We start from the raw sequence: 22,359 nt of genomic DNA, 5'->3' as shown, positions 1-22,359 counted from the left end.
AACAAACTTAAAAGTGTTGGAATTGCTTTTAAGCAATTATCTATTTGTTTTCCAATGTGTATATTTATTTTCACACCACTTGCAACTATTTCTACTGCTATCCATTTAATATTGTATCATACATGTAAAAGTTGGATGTTCTCACACCCATATAATATGAAAATACTCTTAGAAAAAGTGCTTATTCCTTTAATACTGATCAATATAGACATGTTGCATTTTTTAAAGATTAATAATTTTTCCACAAATGCTGCTTCTTCTTCTTCTTCTTCTTCTTCTTTTTTTTTTTTTCCAGTACTTCTGAAATCCCTCAGTTCCGGCTACCATATGATGCAGTGCATTTTGAGATTGAGCTTATGAAGGACCTTGGTGTAAAGGTAAATGAAAAACATAACACATGTGTATTGCTCAAAGAGTAAGGAGTAAGCTCTACACTAAAGATTAACAGCAAAATGTCACACATTTTAGGAAAGAACAATTAAAAGCTACACCAGGCAGAAGCAGAAAGATGCTTCTCCTTGCTTAGGGCATTTGTCTGTCTACTGTCTGAATGCCACTAGCCTGGAAAAGGGCAATCAATAGTTCTCATCTGGCACGCCTGCATGTGATTAATTGTCTGTAAGAAACAAATTCCTAAATTGCTTTAGGGGTTCACTGCAGCTAATAGAAGGATTTGGTTTCTTTAATCACATTTTTTTCATGCAAGTTGTGTGCACTCTGAAACATTTGTATTTCACAATTTGGAACATAATCTTACAGAGGTTTATTTAATTTATTAATGCATCGTGTCAGTAGTGTTAATGTGATAATCCTCTCTTATCATAAGCAGCAAATCAGTGGTGTAGAAAGCAACAGCTTTGTATTTTTCATTGTTTTGTGAGATAAACCTTGTTCTTTTAAAGATGGTCAAAAGTTAACATATTTGTACTTTCAGAATTTGGCTTTAGATATTCCTGTTCTTTTCTATTAATTAGGAGTATTATACTCTGGCTCTTCACTGGAACATATTGCTATTTTCTGTTTCAAACTATTAATTTTACATAATAGATGTACACAATATATTAATAAAGTATTGAGATTTACGTAAAACATTCTGTAAGTGCATGCAAAAGATATTTTGAAAAATGATTAAACTATTCGTAGCTCTTGCATTTAGAAATAAAAATTAAAGTAATCAAAAGGGGAAATACTCAAAACAATATTTTGTGCTTTTACACTTTATTTGGCAGAAAGCATTTATACATAATCACTGAACAAGAAATCTTATAGCAAGTACACATAACAGATGTGCACAAGTTTATGAAAGCTCAGCGTTCAAAACTAGTGTTCAAAATAGATCATTTAAAGATGATTATTTGTTTTTTAAAAATGTATTCTGAATAGTTCTTTAAATGTCTTTCATTCTGAATATAGGCTCTTAGCTAAATCTCATTAAATAAGGAAAATATTATTTATTGGGACTTCAAACTAATGTATCAGGTGTAAACTAATATATTAGGTGTTAGTAGCAATTGAAGATGAATCAGAAATCAATTTAAAGCGCTTCTAAATTTATCTTATAAGTAATTGCAAAATTCCATTCAGTGTTTGCAGTACCAGATATATTGCATAAATTAGAGCATACCCATTACTCTCATTAGGAAACCCATCAAGGACATAGTAGCAGTGAATGTACTGAGTGCCAGAAAAATATATATTTTAGCAATAGTCCTGCAACTTTCTACTTTTATAGTCAGATAACTTTGACAAAGTCAATTAACATCCCTAGATTTGGTCAATATCTGTTGAAAGGTAAAAGTGTGTACTACCATTTGTGTAAGATACAAACTTATCAGGCCATCTATACAGAGGATATCTCTGGAAAAATAGAAGATTCTGATAGCGTAAGGTTGCTTTGGAAAGGTATGGGAAGTATTTATTACCATTTTGTAGGTTTGAATTTTAAACTCTGTGACTTTATTATATATCAATAAAAAATTAAAGGCTAAATGAAACAAGAAGTTAATACTGTCTTGTCCACCTCTCGGGTTGTTTTAAAATGAGACATTTCAAATATTCAAACTTTCTTTGTAAACAGTAAATTGTATGTATAATTCTGAGGACACACAGCAATGAGATTCTTTTTCAGCTTTCAGGACTTATATCCACTGATAGGATGCTTGCAACTTTTCTAGCTTATCAACTTTAGCCATAAGAGGATACATTTTTTAAAAAGTGCTCTACACTTGTTACCTCTTTTTTCTCCTCGCCAGATTGACAGATTCTTATTAACCTGCCTTCTGTTTGTACTTCTCAACTAACATTTTATATTTTAAAGTCAACAATAATTTCCTGGCAATGAAATGAATTTTGCTCTAAGTTCATACTGTTTGAACTCCTATCCAGCACTCATGTATGTGTGTGTGTCTGTGTGTATGATGTGTATGTATGTATGTATTTTTAGCTTTCATGATCTAGCATTATCTTGGTTATTATTCAGTTTTTCTTTTTTTTTTCTTTCTAATAGATTTGTTTCATTTATTCAACAAATAATTATTGAGAATTTACTTTTGCCAAGTAGTATGATAAATACTAGTCTAGAACCATCCTTTCAAACTCCACACCTATATTCTTAGTAGTTCAATAAATATATCTATCATCCAAATAGCATACTCATCATACCCAAAACCAAGTTTAATTCATCTTTACTCCCAACTACATTCTTAGTTCAATTTCCTGTTGAATAATTTTAATTTATTTTATATCTAATAGCTTGATAGATTGGTTCTTCTTAATTTTAAATTGAAAAAATTTCAATTTAAAAAATTTTGCAGCCAGACATTGTCACAAGAAAATAAAGAGACTTTTTGTCTGCTCTCTATTTATACATTATATATTTTTCTTCCACTGTTTCATTGGCTGGAATCTCTAGTATGTTATAAAAGAGTGATAATACATGCATTGTTTTTTATCTTTGAGATAACATTTTTAATCATATTGAGCACATTTTTCTAGATTTAGAATATTAAAATGTTATTTTTTTTATTTTAATGGGGAGGGTGTGTTAAATTTTCAAAATGCCCCTTTAAAAAACTTATGCTCAGTTAACATATTGAATTATATAAACCTTTATAAATCTGGATGATATCCAGTTTTGCATTGTTTTATTATATGTGTACGTCTACATTTGCTCTGTTAGTCTTTTTCCTTTTTCCTGCATTTATTTATGTAATCAACACTAAAACTGGAAATAGAGCAGGGAATAGTCAAATACCGTTGCTGTCCTTGCAGAGTTTCAAATCTACTGAAAGCCTGTTTATGTTTTGCTTTACTTATTTGTGTTTGTTATCTTTGTGAGTTTTTGGTAATAGAGTTATGGTAGGCTTATAAAAATAAATTTCCTAGCATTTCATTATTTTCTTGTTGCTAAGAGTATTGTCTTGAGACAAGTATTTTACTGAATTTGAAAATTTTACCATTCTGACCTCAAGCCTTTTTATGAGAGATAGAACTTTGGCTTTTTTTTTTTTTTTTAATAGTTATCAGTCTTTTCACCTATTTCATTCTCTGTCAATTTGGCCAATATATATTTTCCTAGAAAAATTTATTTCATTGAGACTTTTGAATTAATTACCATACATTTAAACATGTTATCCCCTATACAACAAAAAATATCTCATCTGTACCTGGGATTATACATTGTATTTTCTTAACATTTTTAATGATAAAAGTGAGTAGTGGTTTTCCAGTTAATGTATTCTTTACAGGAACCAGCTCTTAGTTTTATATTTTCTTATTATCTAATTGCTGACTTTATTCTTTCCTCATGCTATTCTTATACTTATTATTCTTTTTTAATGTCTTGAGTTGTACACTTTTCTTTTTTCTAGGATGAATACTGAAACCATTTTAAATTATTAATTTCTCTTTGAATAAACTCTTGTCAGAATCTGTATGTTTTCATTAGTATTACTAGTGTTATTTTTCTTCAGTAGTTATAGTTTTGATTGTTTTTTCCTTTTCATAGAATTGTTTAGGATAATATTTTTATTTGCTCATGTATTCTTGTGATAGAATTCAAGTTTTTGTTTTTCACTTTACTTATCAGCAGAATATACAGTTTTTAATTTCTTAAATATATTCAGTTGATTTCACATCAAAGGATCCTTCTATTATAATAAAATTATTCATTCCTTAGAAGAAGTAGCCTTTTAGGGGTGCCCAGGTGGGTCAGTTGGTTAAGTGTCCAACTTCGGCTCAGGTCATGATCTCACAGTTCATGAGTTGGAGCCCTGCGTCAGGCTTTATGCTAACAGCTCAGAGCCTGGAGCTTGCTTTGGATTCTGTGTCTCCTTCTCTCTGCCCCTCCGCTGCTCCTGCTTGTGTCTCTCTCTCCCTGTCTCAAAAATAAATACACATTTAAAAAAAAAAATTTAAAAGAAGAAGTAGCCTTTTAGCTGTTATATTTTTATAAAATCTCTTTATTTTATTTCCCTTCCCTGTTCGTCTGTTTTTAGTTGTGGGGGTGGGGATGGGCTAAATGGGTAAGGGGCACTAAGGAATCTACTCCTGAAATCATTGTTGCACTATATGCTAACTAATTTGGATGTAAATTTAAAAAAATAAATAAAACAAGTTAATAAAAAAATCTCTTTATTTTATAATAAGAAATTTACTTAGACCACAGCAAATTATTTTTAACCCTAGGGAGACTTTAACAGTCTCATGATATTTGTGTCAATGTCACTAACTTTTTAAATACTCTTTGTTTTGCAATTGAGATTAGGTGGATATAAATATTTTTGTTTCAGTCTTCATAATATTTCTAATGACTTCATTTTTAAAAGCAAAAATGTAAATCTGCATGAAATCTTATATTTTTCTAAATATCATATATGCTATTTCTCAAAATATTTTGATAGAATTCTTTATTGATTAAACTTAACTTGTACTTATTAGGCATGTCTTCTGCTTCATAATTTGAGTAAAAATACCTAAGATCTCATTTTTGATAACCTCTCTACATCATCTTCTTTTTTATTATAGTTATTTGAAGCATTTCCATTATTATAGAATGTTATTGGAAAACTAATATAAAAACATATCGTAACACTACTGGAGGAGAGAAATATATTTATTAATAGCTGACAAAATAGTTTTTGTGTCTGAAGAAAGCTAAATATTATTTTTAAATTCTTCCATCTGATCTCCTGTCTTAGGGATTCTGGAAATATTTTATCTATTTAGCCAAATATTCTATCAGAAATGTGAAGAGCGTGTATGTTGTAATCTGTATTTTTTAATAATGGGTATCATATATTTCATTTGAAGAAAGAGTTCCACTCCAGAAAAAAGTTGTAAACCTATTTACATTACAAATATTATTATATATGAAGATGTATTATAGATGTAAAGAAAGTTTCATGAAGTCCCAAAGGGGATATTAGATGGAACTTTGGCTCATGGCTTATATTTAGCCCATATATTGGAATAGTAATAATTCTTATGCTGAGCTTGTAGTGGAGTAAATTTTCTTCTGATTTTAACTAAGAAGCTTGAGTACTTAGTCCTAAATTACCAAAGCCACTAGAGGAAGGTACAATATGTGTTGTAATTCATGTTAAGGAAATTAAGATGAAAAAATATTACATATACAGAAGTACAGAGGACTAAAGGAACAAAAACACAAGCAAAATGCTCACCATGTGATTTTTGTTCTAGCATCATATCTATTTAACAAATAATGTTAGGATTTCATAGTTTATCAGCCATAGGAATGTTTTTGATGTTTGTAGTTGTCTCATAATAACTAGTTTTAGCTATGTGTTATATCTCTGAGCCCAATTTCCTAATGCATAACATAAACAAAATTTTAACCTTTTTTTGTCAGAGTCCTTCTCCTTGTTCTTTCTTACAGAGTTAATTACTGATTGGATAACAAATGTTTGGGAGTTGAAGGCTTTTAGAAAAGGGAAATTTGGCTGGAGTTCCCAGCACAGACAGAGAAGAGTCCTGGTGCCTGACACTCCACTCAATGTTGCCATTATTGCTTTGTCTCATTTCCATCATGGAGCTACTTCCTAATGATGGCTATTATCCATCTTTCTCACAATGTCTGTCCACAGTATAGTAAAGTCTTCCTGGTCCCAGTTCTAGTGTATTAATACCAAGAATCAAGCTACTTGTCTTTCCAGTTTTCAATACACAAACGTATAATTCAATTTTTTTTTTCTTCCCCAGTTGCATACATTGCCTGCTAAGCTGGAAACAGACTGTAGAAATATGAAATGTCTTTACATCTTTCCTGTACATTATAAACTCAGACATGTTCACTCTACTAGAGTGGAAGGATTGGGATGTCTTTATTATCATTTGATAAAGCATGTAGTAACATTACTAAACTAAATTGCTGTGCCCATACACGCACCACCTCAGGAGGGATGGGGGTATTTCTTGAATCTTTTGCTGAGGCAGTGGATAAACTAAACTTAAAGTCAGGTATTCTGAGGATCACTTCCACTAATTAACCCATTGGCAGGGTATTCCACTGCTCAACTTTGGAAACTGCATTCTCATTCTATTTGCTAAAACTCAATTTAGAATGTTTGGACCTATAGATTTCTTTTATGTCTAGCCTTTATTATATACCGGTATTAAGGTTATGTATTTCATAAAATAAACAGTAGAACTTTCTTTATGATCAGAAATAGTTTAATAAAATAAAAAATCTATTCTTTAAAAATTAGCATAAATTAAAATTTGGAAATCTTACTATTGGATACATTGAGTAGTATCTAATGCTACTAATTCTAATGCTAGTTAACACTATTAGATACTATAAGCATCTTTAATATTATATATTTACTTGATGTTTTGATTCTTTCTGTGGTATTTGATATCTTCCAGAGTTCTGAATGTTCGTTTTTAATCTCACTTTGGCTGTTCTCGGCTTAGAAACTTTCAGTTATTCCATCTCCCAATATAAAAATAGAATTAGTATTTTAGGAAAACAAAAATGATCCTTTATGATACAATCTCAGACATCTTCTCCCCCTACTTTCTCTTTCTTTTTTATGTTTTACCCTTTGTATTCCAGAAACACTACATTTCAGTAGGTCTTCACATGCGATGTGTTGTTCTGTGCCTTTGAAGATGGTGCCAGTTCTACCCTTCATTCTCCTTTTACTTCAGAATCATCAGGGCATAACTGTTACTCCTGCTGGCTCTGCAGTTGGACTATAGATGTAACTTTGATGAAGGTTGTCTGAGCCCTCTTATTCCTTGGTTTCATCATCTGTAAAATGAGGATACTGATACCACTTCATAGGGGTTCTTGTGAGGATTAAATGAGTCCATATATGCAGTGTTTAGAAGAGAGCCTTGCACTTAGTTAAGTATTCTGTGCAGGTTATTTTCAAGTACTGTTTCATACATAAAATTTGTTCTCCCTCCACCACTCAGTTTAGAGGCTTTTGTTTTTAGGAACATGCTATCTTCAGAACCCAAAGAAGCCTACCAGGAATGGTGCTTCCATCTCTATGGTGGTAAATGAAAGCAAAATTGCAGTAAAATATTTTATTTTAGGGAGGATATACTGCCACATACCTGACAAGACCTCTAAACTTCACTCAAGTGGCTAGTCCTTGATCTTCTTAGGGTTCATTGTCAGCCCTCTGCAGGGCATGTGTCTTAACAAAGTCTCCAGCATACTAGCCACCTGTTACTCATGCTGTCCAATCTGCATGGTGTTCTTAATGTAATGGATCACTGTGATGTTCTCTGGGGTGACCAGATAGTTTCAGATTACATATATTATTACAGTAGAGAGTCGACATGTTCCGGAGGCAAAACTGTAAATGAATATTCTTATCTTTCCTCTGTGAATGTGAACTGTTTCTGATTCCTTTTTCTCAGCAGCAGGATGGAAACGTATACCACATGCAGGGTACCTGTGGCCTTGTTAGTCTGCTTTAGCAATAATACCACACCTATCACAGAAACTGTATTCAGGGGTACTCTTTGGTTGAGCCTCCAGTAGTTTACAGTTATTCTCTAGGAATCATCTGGCCTCTGCTGAGACCAGACTGGTGAATTACACAGAAATATGACATGGATCACCACCATCTCTCCCCATCCTACCCACCCCCAGTATATGGTAGTGTGTTTGATTTGCTCTCGACTGGGGTTTCAGAAGTTCTCTGTCCTTCCCAATTATTGTAGCTCTTACTTCACAGACCAGTGACCCAATGTGGGGATAACTTCAACTAACAAGTATAGCAGTTTTGCTTATGCAGCTGAAGACTAGGAGAATAATCACTACCTGGGGCTGTGATCTCAGTGGTCTGTGAGCCAGAATTCTACCAGGCTCCGTCTTTTACCTTATCCCTGTAGTCCGTACTCTTGTATCCCTAGCTATCAAGGTCAGTGAAAGATCTGTGTCCAGTGTCCTTGAAAGTGTGATTATTCCCCTTTCCCCAGTGTACAGTACTTGCGTAAATGGCCATAGCTCCCTTTAGAGAAGGACTAAGGGAATCATTATAGTATTAATTTGGCGGGATGTTACAGGTCCTTCTTCCTAGGGACTTGGCCACCTTCTGCAGTCAGTAGGTTCCGGATCTGAAAATTGGCTCATGACTGGGTACTGAACAGGTTATTGTGACTTTTAATAGGGATGACTACCCTCTGCCTCCCAGATTTATTCACCTTTCCTGGACCATGTCCCCTATCAAAATTCTATCTATTATTTTAAAAAGCTCTATTAAAATTCTGTTACCTGTATTCTCATCCTGCTAACTTAGCCAGAGTGAATCTCTCTATCCTCCAAATTCCTGTAAACATGTGCTAATCACACTCTGTTTTATGTTACATTTATTTATGTATATCTTCTGCACAGATCCTGATTATACATTGAGGCAGGAACTGTGTTCATTTATCATTTTATTCTTTAAAGTGCCTCACATAGTGCCTTGAACATATTAATCAAGCTATGAAAGTTTACTGATGTGATTTTAAATACACTAGTGTTTCTTCTGCTACTTCATTGAAAGACTTTTGCATTTAGTCCTTTTAAGTAAGACATGTTAGTGTTCTATTTATATACTGTTTTGTACATGTAAGCCTATATACTAAAAGACAAAAATATGTCTACATGTATATGAAATTTTATATATCGATTTTCTGTTCCTTTTGATGTTAAAGTTAAGGTTTTAATTAACCAAATGCCAAAACATCATTATTGAAATATTGTTTCTTATAGATAATTTGTGGCAAAAGCCTGTCAGTGGATGAAATGACTCTTAGTACTTTGAAAGAAGAAGGGTACAAAGCTGCTTTCATTGGAATAGGTGAGTAGTTTGCTTTTAAATATTTTTCTTTGTAATTTAAAAAAAAATCCTGACAATGTTCAGAGTAACTGCCTGCAGACATTTCCATGATAGAAGTTATATCTGTTCAGAGAGCAGACAGGAATGAGTGGCTGAAGAAAGTTTTCTATTTATAACTAACTGTGTTGTCTCACCTTTATTATGGATAGACTTTGGCAAGACCATTTTTAAATTTCCTGTTTCTCTCCCTATGTCATCCTCATCAGTGAACATCTCTAAGACACAAAATATCTTTCAGTCATGCCATGGAAGCTCAGAATTTGGGCTAAAAGTTGTCTAGATGCTGTGGCTTTCTTCTCAAGATAAAATAAATTGGCTAAATAGATAATAAAGGACAGAATTGGCTCAGGTTTTGTTTGTTCTATTAATTTTTTTTTTGAAAATTTCCTAAAGAATTTTCATATTTAGCTGAAAGTTTAAACATGTTTAATGATACATCTGGAAGTCACATACCTGCTAAGGTATTTCATATGTATCATGGTTGTATAATTTGTGTACATATTCCATGGAGATTGTTTTCTAACATTTTTTTCCATCCACTTTTATTTTACTGAGAGACCAGAGAGAACAAAGAGTTGATTTAACTTAGTCTTTGTCTCATAAACTGTGTTCATTCTCTCATATGATCATACTGGGGACAGTTACAGCATACAAACTGAGTAACTCCATATTCCTGTCTTTCAGTTTGTCTTTCCTGCAGTTCCCAGTCCTTAAATGTGAATAGCTAAGAAATAAATCTATATGAGATGAAAACTGTTCCTCCTCTTTAAGTGATCACACATTGGATTACTTTTGTTTTGGAGCTGTCCTTATTCATAGTGTTTCTGGAGTGAAATTATCAGGAATGCTTCTTAGCCTACTACATTTTTCTTATCAGGATGCCATGTATTCTCTTACTAGGTAATTGCCACCAAGTCTAAGACCATCTCTGTCACTCCCTTTATTTAGAATAAAACCTATGGAGAGGAAAATAAATTTTTGCCATCATTTCTAGCTTCTAAGTGTCTTGAACCTCCTTCCTTTCAGAAACTTGAGTTCAACTGTCATCGCTATTTCTCTATATTATCTTCATAAGTACAATAATCACTGTGTGGATCAAGAACAGGAAGGAGAAGATGTCTGATATTTTCATAGGTTTCCTCTTGAGAGGCACTAAACCAACTTTGGTTTTACTTTCAACATTACATTTGTATGTTAAATTAACATACAAGAAATAACATAAAGAAATAAGTCAAGTGTTTATGAAGTACACTCTAATACCAACAATTTGGATCAGCAAGTTGTTACTTTCAACAAGTACAGGTTCAAAAATGCTTGGTGAATAATAAATGGAAAATTTAGTAAGGCAAAAGGTATGAAATATTGGTGATGTTTTCAAATAATTATTTGAAATTCACCATTGCAGCTTCCTACAGCAGGTGTGCATAAAAGATGGGTTTCCCATTAATGGAGTAGTATATGCTATTGCAGTTTTGTGTATCTCTACGAATGTTGTCTACAAAGAATCTCTGTATTGGAGAGATGGGCCAAATAAATAACTAATACATTGAAATATCTCCAAATTAATTGCATAATAAGCAAATTATAACAAAACTTTGGAATAATTAAATGGTTTATCACTCTGAGTAGTTTAGCCAGAGCAGTATCTTCCATCTGTTAGAATCAATAATGTGTTTTAGTTTTTTTAAATTTCATTCCATTAAATCCCCTTACATATGTTATTTGATAATGCCACATCCGTTCACAATACTCCATTTCACTCCGCACCGAGGTGTGAATACTGCATTTAAAATGTGGAGTCCTTTCATATTTATGTTGCTGTGCATTTTCATGCTGGGAAGTGAATCTTTTGACATTTTGGTGTAGTGATGTGTAGAATGCAGTTATGTTCTATTTCAGTATTTTATACGAAATATATACAAGGAAGTTTCATCTTGTCAAAAAAAAAAAAAGCTTCTGTCTATAGAAGACAAGTAGCGTTACCTCCAGGAGTTGTTTATTTGACACTTTTGATTGCCAAGTTGGGAATTTATGACCTTTCTATTACCATATAACTGCCTGTTACTTGGACAGCCTCACATCCTTACATGCTTTTGTTCATTAACCATGCTTCTATATTGTAATTAAACTTCATTCACTTACTTTACCTTTTCCCACTCAGTTTGGAGAAGTCAATTTTGGAATAGGACTTCTGTATTATTTAGAATATAGGTTTGGCCACTTTAAGAAGGGAAAATGAGACTTAAACTAGGTACATGTTTATCCTCCCTCATCTAACAGTTTGAACCATCCTCAACATTTGACTTCCATCTTTCATCAGTTGGTATACACTCTGCCCACATTCCTGCTAACAAAAATGGGAAGGAAGGGAACTCCTTTCCTTTGAAGTTTATGACCCAGCAATTGCACATAGCACTTTTGTTTTTACTTCGTTGTCCACAACCTGGTCACATAAACATACTTAACAGCAGGGGCACCTGGGTGGCTCAGTCAGTTAAGTGTCCAACTTTGGCTCAGGTCATGATTTCACGGTTCATGGGTTCGAGGCCTGCATTGGGCTCTGTGCTGACAGCTCAGAGCCTGGAGCCTGCTTTGGATTCTGTGTCTCCCTCTCTCTCTCTGCTCCTCCCCCACTCATGCACTGTGTCTCTCTCAAAAATTAAAAAAACATTAAAAAAAAATTTTTAACAGACTTAACAGCAGAGGATGCTGGGAAATATAGCCTCTAGTTGGGTGGACATAAGCCCCCATTAAATTTCTATTACTACAGACAAGGGGGGGGGGGTGATAAATATATGGAGGGAAGAGAAATAATGGTCTCTCGGCCATAGGTGTGCATCATCATTGGTATTTGACACATGGATACCTTACTGAGAGAGATTAGTAAAGCAGTGAATAGCAAAGCATTCACTCTTTGAACTTACTGCTTACATATTGCTTACATAGGTCATTAATGAAAATGGAGTATATTCTCTTCTGTAGTTGGGAATACTATGTATAGATCTTCTATTATTATAAATACTATCCATTCTATATTAGTTTGTCTAAAAGAAAAAAAAAAGTCTTACTTTGTATTAAATATGACTCATCAGGACAGCTTAGTAAATCCAATGCATTAACAAAAGTATATTCTCATGTTTCCTGATTTTTAACAATACGTATGATATTGCTGTTGAAAAGTTGCTCACTTTTAGGTTTTTCCCTAACTAATGTTAACAGAGTCCATTAAAGAAAACATCACAGTGAATGTACATTATTGTGACACATATCTTTTTACCCATGGCAGATTTAGTTTCTTCTAAGTGAAATAAAGATAAGTGATTTAAAGCTCTGTGCCTTTATCCAACTGTATTGAATTATTTTGAGACAATTGGGATTTTTTAAAAGACTCTAAAATTTTGCTATTTTTTTTTAAATAAAAGCACTTGCAGAGTGTGTTACTATCAATGTTCAGAAAGAGTTAGAACATCCACTATGCAAGTGTTTTTCCAAGTATTGGTGATTCTCTTTGGTTGGTATTAAAATCAATATAATGGATTACAGCCATCATTTTTTTTTTTTATTTTACAAAATTGAACACAAAAGAATAGAAAATATCAAAGTGTGTTGCTCATGGTTAGGGTAAATTATTTTGTGAAAAATATTTTCAGTTTTGTGTGTATTTGTTTTTGGTTTGCATACTTGCACATGCACCCTGCATATTATTAAAAAAAATGTATTTGGGGGGCATCTGGGTGGCTCGGTTGGTTAAGTGTCCAACTTCAGCTCAGGTCATGGTCTCATGGTTCGTGAGTTCAAGCCCCGCATGTCGGGCTCTGTGCTGACAGTTCAGAGCTGGAGCCTGCTTCAGATTCTGTATTTTTAAAATGTGGCTTAATAGTCATTATTTGAAATCCACTGTTGTATGTTGTAAAGACCCTGAAATACTATTCCTATAGCATTACCAGCACCTATCAATAAATAACTGATGAGTGAATTAAATAAATATTTAATGACTGCAATGTTCTAGGCACTGTGCTAAGGAATTAAAAATGCAAAGAGGGGTGCCTGGGTGGCTTAGTCAGTTGAGTGTCCAACTTCGACTCAGGTCATGATCTGGCAGTTCGTGAGTTCCAGCCCTGTGTGGGGCTCTGTGCTGACAGCTCAGAGCCTGCAGGCTGCTTCAGATTCTGTGTCTCCGTCTCTGTCTCTCTGTCCCTTACCCACTCGTGCTCTTGCTATCTCTCTCAAAAATAAATATTAAAAAAGTACATAAATAAAAACAAAATCAAATTCTGTTTTTAGCTTGATTTTAATTTCAATCAGGAAAGTTATAAGAGATTAAAAAAACAATAGTATCATATAATTTGAGGAGTGAGATGTGGTCAGAGTGGGCTGGACATGAGCATAATTTTTTTTATTATTGTTGTTTTTAAGTTCTTTGGCTGATTATATTCTAGAGTCAGGTTTAAAAACAACTGTTTTAGAAGACTGAAGAGTTGAACCTTTATCCTTTGCTTCAGAAGAGCCCATTTGCTTTCCCTTTTGCGGTAATTTTCCTGTGGTAGTCTCACAAAACATAGCAGTGATAAAAAAAGATTAAACAAACATGTAAGGGAAAGAACATCCAATAAGGCACCCTCAAATAAATGGGTAAACTTTGTATATTCTTCTGATGAGAGTTTTCTTTTTTCCTGAATTTTTGTTTTAAATACTTTGGAGAGAGAAGGGATTGCAGAGGAAATAGCAGTAAAATCCATTATTGCAGTCATAATAGACACAAAGGGAGCAGGAACTGCAGGAAGATATTATAGAGATAAATAGTCACTGTCTCACCACCAGATGCTTAATTTGTGTCTACCTCAAGGATTTCTCTTGAATTCATTTCTTGCTATACCATTCCCCGCCACTAACTATACTGGACCACTGCTGTAGCCTTCAAACCAGTTTCCCCGGGCATCATTATCTCTACAACAGTAGTGATCTTTCTAAAATTAGATCTCATGATGCAGTTTCCTCATTAAACACTCTCTGCTTTGCCATAGCTCCCTATATCCTTCAGGATAGAGAAAAAACTCCTTAAAATAAGACTTTCAAGGCTCTTTATGATTTGGTCAACAGTTTACGTCTCCAGTCACTTTATTTCTTAAATTGTGTGTTTCGGCCATTTTGAACTGTTTCAGTTTTACCTCATCTAATTTTTTTTTTTTTCTCCTCAGTATTTGGAGAATACATGGTATTGGCTGGACCTACAACTGTCATTATTTTCATATTTAAGTTCTTAACCTACATGTCTTTTTTTCCACTTCATGTAGTAGTTTTCTAACGATCCACTTCCTACCTTCACTCTTTAGTCTGGATAAATGAAGCTGCTTCCTTACCCCAATCCCACACCATTGGGTTCTTGTTCCCTTTCAGGATGTACAGACTAGACTTTGTACTTTACTCTAGCACTTACTTCCCTGTATTATAATTGATTAGGTGCATATTTGTTTCAGCTACCAGGATTCAAATTCTTGCAGTCTGTATATTCTGTCTGCCTTGCTGCAGTGCCTAGAAAAGTGCCTGGTGCAAAGTACGAACTCTGTAACAACTCTATGGATTTTTAGTGCAACTGTTTTAATTATTTGCCAAAATAAACTGATAGGATATTGAAACATGTTGGCAATTTAGTGGGTATTATAGCATTGACCAAACCTAGGGGGTATTAGATTAAAATTGGTATTATACCATAAATGAAATAAGTAGGATTAGTGATATTGATGGTACTGATATTGGTAGTAGCAGTAATAGCTAAACTATTCCATGCTCAATTCTTTTTTTTCCCCTTCAATTTTTAATAGAGTCTATACCACAACTTTTAAAATGTCCCTTGAGGTAGTTATTATTAACTTTATTTTATGGATAAGAAAATAAAGATTAAAAAAGATTAAAGAAAACTAGTAAGTACAACTGAACAGTGGAAAGTGGATTTTATAGAGAAGGTAGGAAAAATGTAACAAATGCAAACATCCATTTTTCAAAACTGTTAAGAGACACAGTGGCTGAAAGCCAACAAGTTATCTGATGACACCTGCCTACATTGAATTGTCCAATTTAAGGATCTTGAACATGTGACCTTATACTCTGGAAGAATTATTTCATGCACTTAGCCTCACTGTACTTTTCTCACTATTATCACCCATTGACTTTTTTTTCCCAGTTACCATAAGAAAATATTTTTTTAAATATGATTCTCAAATATTTTAACAGCTGAAGAAAAGATAATTACAATTAAGAAAGTCTATTGAGAAATTGTGGTATTAAATTTGTTAACAAATTTAATACAATGTGGCCTTTAGTTAAATCTCTTGTGCCTTCTTAGAGCCAGAGTTCTTCTCTGTAAAAGCTATTCTTAATTAGCTTCTTAATCAGGAGTTTCTAAATTGTACATAATTATGTATACTTTCTATTTATTTAGCAGAAAATGGAATAAGGTTTTTAGACCACCCTCTTATGTCCACAGATAAAAACTGAAGTTGTTTAAGAATTGTGCACAGTTATGAGTAGATTACTTTAAAATAATAAACCTGACTTAATTTTAAGCAAAAAAAAAAAAAAAAAGTTAGGAATATTTTGACAATCCACTTTTTAAAAAATTTGTAATATTGCCTAATCTAGTGTCACTTGTAAGTACTTGGGTATAATTGTGAGATGGCTCCCCAGAATTCAGAAATGAGAGAGATACAATTCCAGCTGAGAGTTCATTAAATCATCATTTAATGAGTTCAAGCAAAGCCCCCAGAAGGAGATAAAATAGAAGTAGGGCAATTATTCTTTGATCATATTAACATATGTATAGAAAGTGCATCTTAATCTGTAGAAGCAGGTGATAGGGACTGGTCAACTTTACAACTATAGAAAGGAAAAAAATAATAATCTGAGAAAATATTGGTGGTATCTCTTTAAAGACACGTGAATAAATGGGCCTGGAGTTCTTTGAGCCCATATCATGAAGATATACAGATAGGTTTATTTTCTTTAAAATGTCCTTGTTCTGATTCCAAGTTCAGTAAGCTAGCACTAATTCCTGAGTAGTTTGATTGTATTAGGAGACAGTGCTAATCATGTCAATAAGAGTAACCCTGGTCCCTATGATGGCTATCCTTGTTGCCCCACTCTGCTTCTCTTAGTAATATGGTGCTCTAATATGAAGAACTCTCCACCTCAGGTAACACTTCTTAAAAACAAGGTGTAAATGTCTGTTACTTTTAGTTGTTGTTGCTGCATTCAGAATAAGTCAAGTTCCTTTGTATGACTTTCAACAGGCTACAACAGCTGTCCAAATCTGCCCCTTCAACCTTAAAGCTACCACTTCATAGATCTGTCTTAGCCATCCCTCAAAAGTAACCTGAACTCTTCCATCATTATGTCTTGGCTTATAGTCTTGCCTTATAGTCTTGCCTTTACTAAGAAAATGTTTTAGTCTGTCTCCATGTGGTAAAGTCAGTACTTACAGTATTCATCTGAAATGCCACTTCTTACATAAGACATTCATACTCATCCTGCTGAAATAAATGTTTATTCTGTGTTCATACATAGCAAAATGTTTTATATGTCATTTATAGAACTAAATATAGTTTTCCTTTTATTATTTTTGGTTGTATGCATGTATCTATTCCCTTGCCCCCCACACAAACACACTATATTAAAAACCTATGAGAGTAGGGATTAGTTTTTTAAATTATTGTATTTTACAGGTTAGCACATTTTGTAACATGAATATAGTATAACATCAATAACACTTTTTGTTGTAAAATAGAAGAATAAAAAGAAAAGAGAAACAAAGGAATAAATGAAAAACAATGTAATAACTTCTTGAGAAGAAGTTTGAAACTATATGATCATTTAGCTTCTTTTAAATTTGTGGATCTTTACACGCATCTTATAGCTTTGTCTTTTTTTTTTTTTTTTTTACAAAATGCAAAGACATTTTGTGGTTTTGATTATTTAATCAAAGACAACGAATTAAATTCTAAATGTTACAGTTCATGATATTCTACATTTATACTTTATGTGAAGTAATTTTTTTAGTTTTTTTAAATGTTTATTTTTGAGAGGGAGACACAGAGCACAAGTGGGGGAGGGGCGGAGAGATTGGGGAGACACGGAATCCGAAGCAGGCTCCAGGCTCTGGGCTGTCAGCATAGAGCCCAATGCATAGCTCAAACTTGTAGACCTCAAGATCATGACCTGAGCCAAAGTCAGACACTTAACTGACTGAGCCATCCAGACGCCCCTACATGAAGTATTAACACTGCTGTGTTAAATATTAGGTGTTGCCTTTGAGCATTTTGGTAAAGGTAATGTTATTTGCCTGAGGGTGTTCAATAAGCATTTTATGATGAAGATGGTGATATAAGAAAATCCTTTTTTTTTTCTGCTGGTAGAATTTCTGGAATATTGTAGTTTCTCCATAAAAATCAATTGTATTGTTGATTTAATGAATTAAAATAACCTATTTCTCCCATATTACAGCAAAAAAGGAAATAATTAATTTAGCGAGAAGTTTATTTCAAAATATTCTATATGCCATGTTTTTTATTAAACATTTTTACTAGTATAAATTACATTTTAAAATATTGAACACTTTATCTTCTCTAGATTTCTTTTTATGGAGACATGGAGGAATTATTATTATATTTCTACATATGTATTTCATGGAATGAAAATATATTTCACTTACACTAGTTACTTAAAGAAGGAGAAAAAAACCATGTTTTGTCAATTTCATTGTTCAAACACTATTGTTTTAAGTAGTTCCAATAACTTAAGTATTGGAACTTAAGAAGTTCCAATAACTTCCAATACTTAATTAACTCTTCAAAAGTAACTGAAAAGGGGTTGGGAAATTATTGGACTAACCCAAATGTTTTCTTTCAACTGCTGCTCATGGCTCTTGGTTACCTTTTTTTGTGAGTAAAAATTATTAGTTGCACTTGGAAGGGGATATTATTGAACATACACTATGGACATCATGATGGTTTTTTGAAAAATGCTGTAATCATCCTGTAGATCTGGGTTGTCCTCTGGAAGTAAATGTTTATGTTGGAGAATAAACTTAGGATAATTAACCAGAAATCACTGAGGTAGTGGGTATTGCCATAGAAGAATTAAGGAACATCACAGTATACAACCTCTTTCCCCTACCCCCCAATTCAAGAAATTGAATCTGGAATTCATGACATTAAATACGTATGTATGATGCATCAGTGGTTTCTAATTAGAGCTAGGAGACATACTACTAGATAGCTTTATTCACACTACACACTGCACAGACCTGCTTATCTTACACTTTTGCAAATCACTGTATGCAAAACTTGGTAAAATAAGGGCCCCCATTACACACAAGGAATGAGGGATTAATAAGATAGGCATGAGAAATGATATGGAAATAGCAGAAGTTGATGCAAATTAGAAGAAATTAGGTATATTTCTACATATGCTTCAGATTTCTTTCTAGAAATAATCTTTCCAAAGAATAGGAGGGAGAAACTGTGCAGGTTAATTTTTGTGTCTTATTTATCACTTATTTTGCATTTATGCACATTACGCTATACCATCTTTGGTTAAGCAGTATTAGATCATATGGAATAATATTATTTTCACTGGCATGTAAACAACACCTTCTTTGACATGAAATACTTAAAAGCAGTATGTTCTAAAGCAAGATAGTTGCTTTTAAGAGGAGACTTCATTAAGACATAGTATTTTAAGTGTAAATCTGTTTCAGAAGAAATTCAGTTGAAATTTATATCACATCAGTTTTTCTCTGGACCCTGCCTTTGAATTGTTTAAGGGACAGCTAGTGAATTCATGTTGTTCTAAATTCCCCAAGGCTCTATTGTGTGACACAAATTTACTTAAATGAATAAATAGAAATCAGTGGGATAGAACCTAGTTTGGTTACATTACTCTTTCTCAATTTCTTAAACTTGTATTTCTTGGTAATATTATTTAAGTTATATAAGAAATTAATATATGGGAAGAACACTACTGTAATGATGATTAATTTACATTATTAACTCAAATAACATAACCCTTTAAAAGTAAATTATTAATTATATTTACTGTGGACATTTAAGAAAAAAATTTTTAAACAAAATTTTGATTTATTTATTTCCTTACCTCCAAATACGTTAGAAATCTTGATGTGTGTTATCATCTTCTGATTAACCATGCAGTGCCACCTGGTGTGCAGATGGAAAGAATATTACACATCAGAGGCTGTGTTCACACCCACCCCCCATACACAAATTTATATAGCAGAAAGTTAACAGATGTTCACTTTGCTTGTGTTACGGAGATAAATTGTGCATACAGCTCTTAATTCATAAATTAAATTTGGAGAAGATATTGGTACCTCAGTTAATCAGTCAAAGATTATGTGAATACATCCAGTTTAGTGGAAGAAAGACATATTTAACTGAAAAATTGCTTCCTTGGATCTTTAAGTTCTTATTTTGTGTTTCTACTCTTTACTTTTGTATGTACACAGTATTTTGTTTGTTGAGGCTTAATATCTACATTTCACTGATAGATTAATCAGTGCTAGAATAGCATGATTTGAAATTGACTGCTATTTCACATCTCTGTGGTTGTTTCCTTCTTACTGGGATAAAATAGCCTTTCTTTTGTATTTTATGAAGACCATACTGTATTCAGGTGCTTTTCTACTATTCTTATCCTTTTACTCTTATCATCGGCTGATCATAATTTAAAGTATGTTGTTATATTCTACCATATGTGTATCTGTGTGCTAGGAATAATAGTTTGCAAAATAAATTTAAAAGGTTGTTATTTATTTAGAAAAACAATAAAATACTTTAATGCAAATAATTGCATACAAAATTTTGATTTTGTATCTTATTTTGATACAAAATAAGAATTTTGTATATATGAAATAATACATGTAGTGGCTTAATTTTTTAGAGAATTGGCTAAGTTCTTTGAATAAATTAATTCTCACAAAGTAATTTTGGATTGATATTGCTGATACCTCCATTTCACATATGTATAAACTGTGGTAAGAGATGTTAAGTAATTTTCTCAGTATTACAACCTGGATTCAAACTGAAGTCCATTTGAAACCAAAGTCATACTCTTAACCAATCCTCTAAGTTGGTGTCATTGGTAAATAATGATTTTTTTTTAATTTATAAATTTCCCTTTTAAATTCATTTTTAAAAATCGTGGTAAATACACAAAGCATAAAATTTACCATCTTAACCATTTTTTAACTGTATAGTTCATTGGTGTTAAGTACATTCAAATTTTTGTCCTACCATCACCATTATTCATATACAGAGCTGTTTCATCTTGCAAAACTGGAACTCTGTACCCTTAAACAAGTCCCCCTTTTCTCCAAAGTTCAGCCCCTGCAACCACTATTCTACTTTCTGTCTGCGAATTTGTCTACTCTAAGTATCTCATATAAATGGAATCATACAATATTTTTTTTTCTTGTGCTAGCTTATTTCACTTAACATAATGTCCTCAAGGGTCACATGTGTGGTAGTATGTGTAAGAATTTCCTTTATTTTTAAGGCTGAATAATTTCCTATGGTATGTATATACCACATTTTGTTTTATCTTTTCATCTATTAGTGGACACTTGGGTTGCTTCCCACTATTTGGCTACTGTAAATAATCCTGCTATAAACATAGGCATACAAATATTTCTTTAAGTCTCTGGTTTTTTTGTTTTTTGGGGTTTTTTTTGTTGGTCTGTTTCCTGTATATACCTGAAAGTGGAATTAGTGGTTTATATACTAATGCTAATTTTCAATTTTTTGAAGAACCACCATACTGTTTCTATATCGGCTGCACCATTTTACATTCCCACCAACAGTACAAAGGTTTCAATTTCCTTACCTCCTTGTCAACACGTGGATTTTCCATTGGTGGTGGTGGTGGTGGTGTTTTCTTTCTTTTTTTATAATAGATTTTCTAATGTGTATGAGGTGTTATATAGTGATTTGTAATACTTTTTTTTTTTTCAACGTTTTTTATTTATTTTTGGGACAGAGAGAGACAGAGCATGAACGGGGGAGGGGCAGAGAGAGAGGGAGACACAGAATCGGAAACAGGCTCCAGGCTCCGAGCCATCAGCCCAGAGCCTGACGCGGGGCTCGAACTCACGGACCGCGAGATCGTGACCTGGCTGAAGTCGGACGCTTAACCGACTGCGCCACCCAGGCGCCCCGAGTGATTTGTAATACTTTTATTTGCATCCTGCCTATTACAAACAGAACCTTGCACTGGTAATATAGAGATAATAAATTTTAAGAAAATTAATCAACAGGTAGATTAACAAATGAGAAACTCTCAGTAAAAAGAAATCGAATTTATCTTTTATGAGATTGAGGGACTTACTTGGAGTATATGCGAAAGGATATGGAGAGAAGGCCATGTTCAGCAAGGAGCAAATTGTATAGGGGAATATTAAGAGACAGAACTTAAATATCTCCTTTTTGAGATTCTAACTAGTAAAATAAAAGAATTAAATGAAGAGTTGGCAGAATTTTTCGATAAATAAATAGGTGGTAAATATTCTAGGTTTTGTGGGCCATCTGGTCTGTGCTACAACTACTCACCTCTCTGCTTTTGTAGGGCAAAGCAGCCATAGAATAGATTATGTGCAAATAAATGAGCATTGTTGTGTGTTAATAAAACTGTATTGTAAGTGGGGGGCCAGATTTGGCAAGTAGACGGTAGACTGAGAAATTATTGAAGAGCATTAACTGCTTTATATTTTTTTATAGTTTTGAGACAAGAAAAACCTTTAAGTGGAAATCCATGTGCAATATAAATCAAGTTAATTTTTGTCTAATATGACATAACTTGAGAGTATGGACCTGTTTATAAAATCCTTTAAGAACATATAGGACCTGTCTTTGAAGCAAAAGATAAATCCATAACTGATTATTTTATATTACCATTTTAAAATAGCTAGATTTAGCTGGGTCCCCACATTTTA

The 22,359-nt window shown here is 33.0% G+C and overlaps 1 protein-coding gene across 6 annotated transcripts in view; it reads left to right on the top strand.

The window, feature by feature from the left end:
• Positions 1-22,359, top strand: part of DPYD (dihydropyrimidine dehydrogenase) — an 858,821-nt gene that overhangs the window by 273,652 nt on the left and 562,810 nt on the right. For 5 of the 6 annotated variants that reach the window (XM_042952991.1, XM_042952985.1, XM_042952988.1 and 2 more), the window contains exons 7-8: positions 296-377; positions 9,236-9,323. In XM_042952991.1, coding sequence (XP_042808925.1) covers positions 296-377; positions 9,236-9,323 — 170 coding nt within the window. Of the gene's footprint in view, positions 1-295; positions 378-9,235; positions 9,324-9,568; positions 11,896-22,359 lie in introns of those variants that run through there. The other variant, XM_042952989.1, reaches the window with a different exon arrangement.

Source organism: Panthera leo, chromosome C1, assembly GCF_018350215.1.
Source record: "Panthera leo isolate Ple1 chromosome C1, P.leo_Ple1_pat1.1, whole genome shotgun sequence".
NCBI classification, from domain to species: Eukaryota; Metazoa; Chordata; class Mammalia; order Carnivora; family Felidae; genus Panthera; species Panthera leo.
Note: the sequence above shows the minus strand (reverse complement) of the source record. Positions and strands in the feature narration are given on the sequence as shown.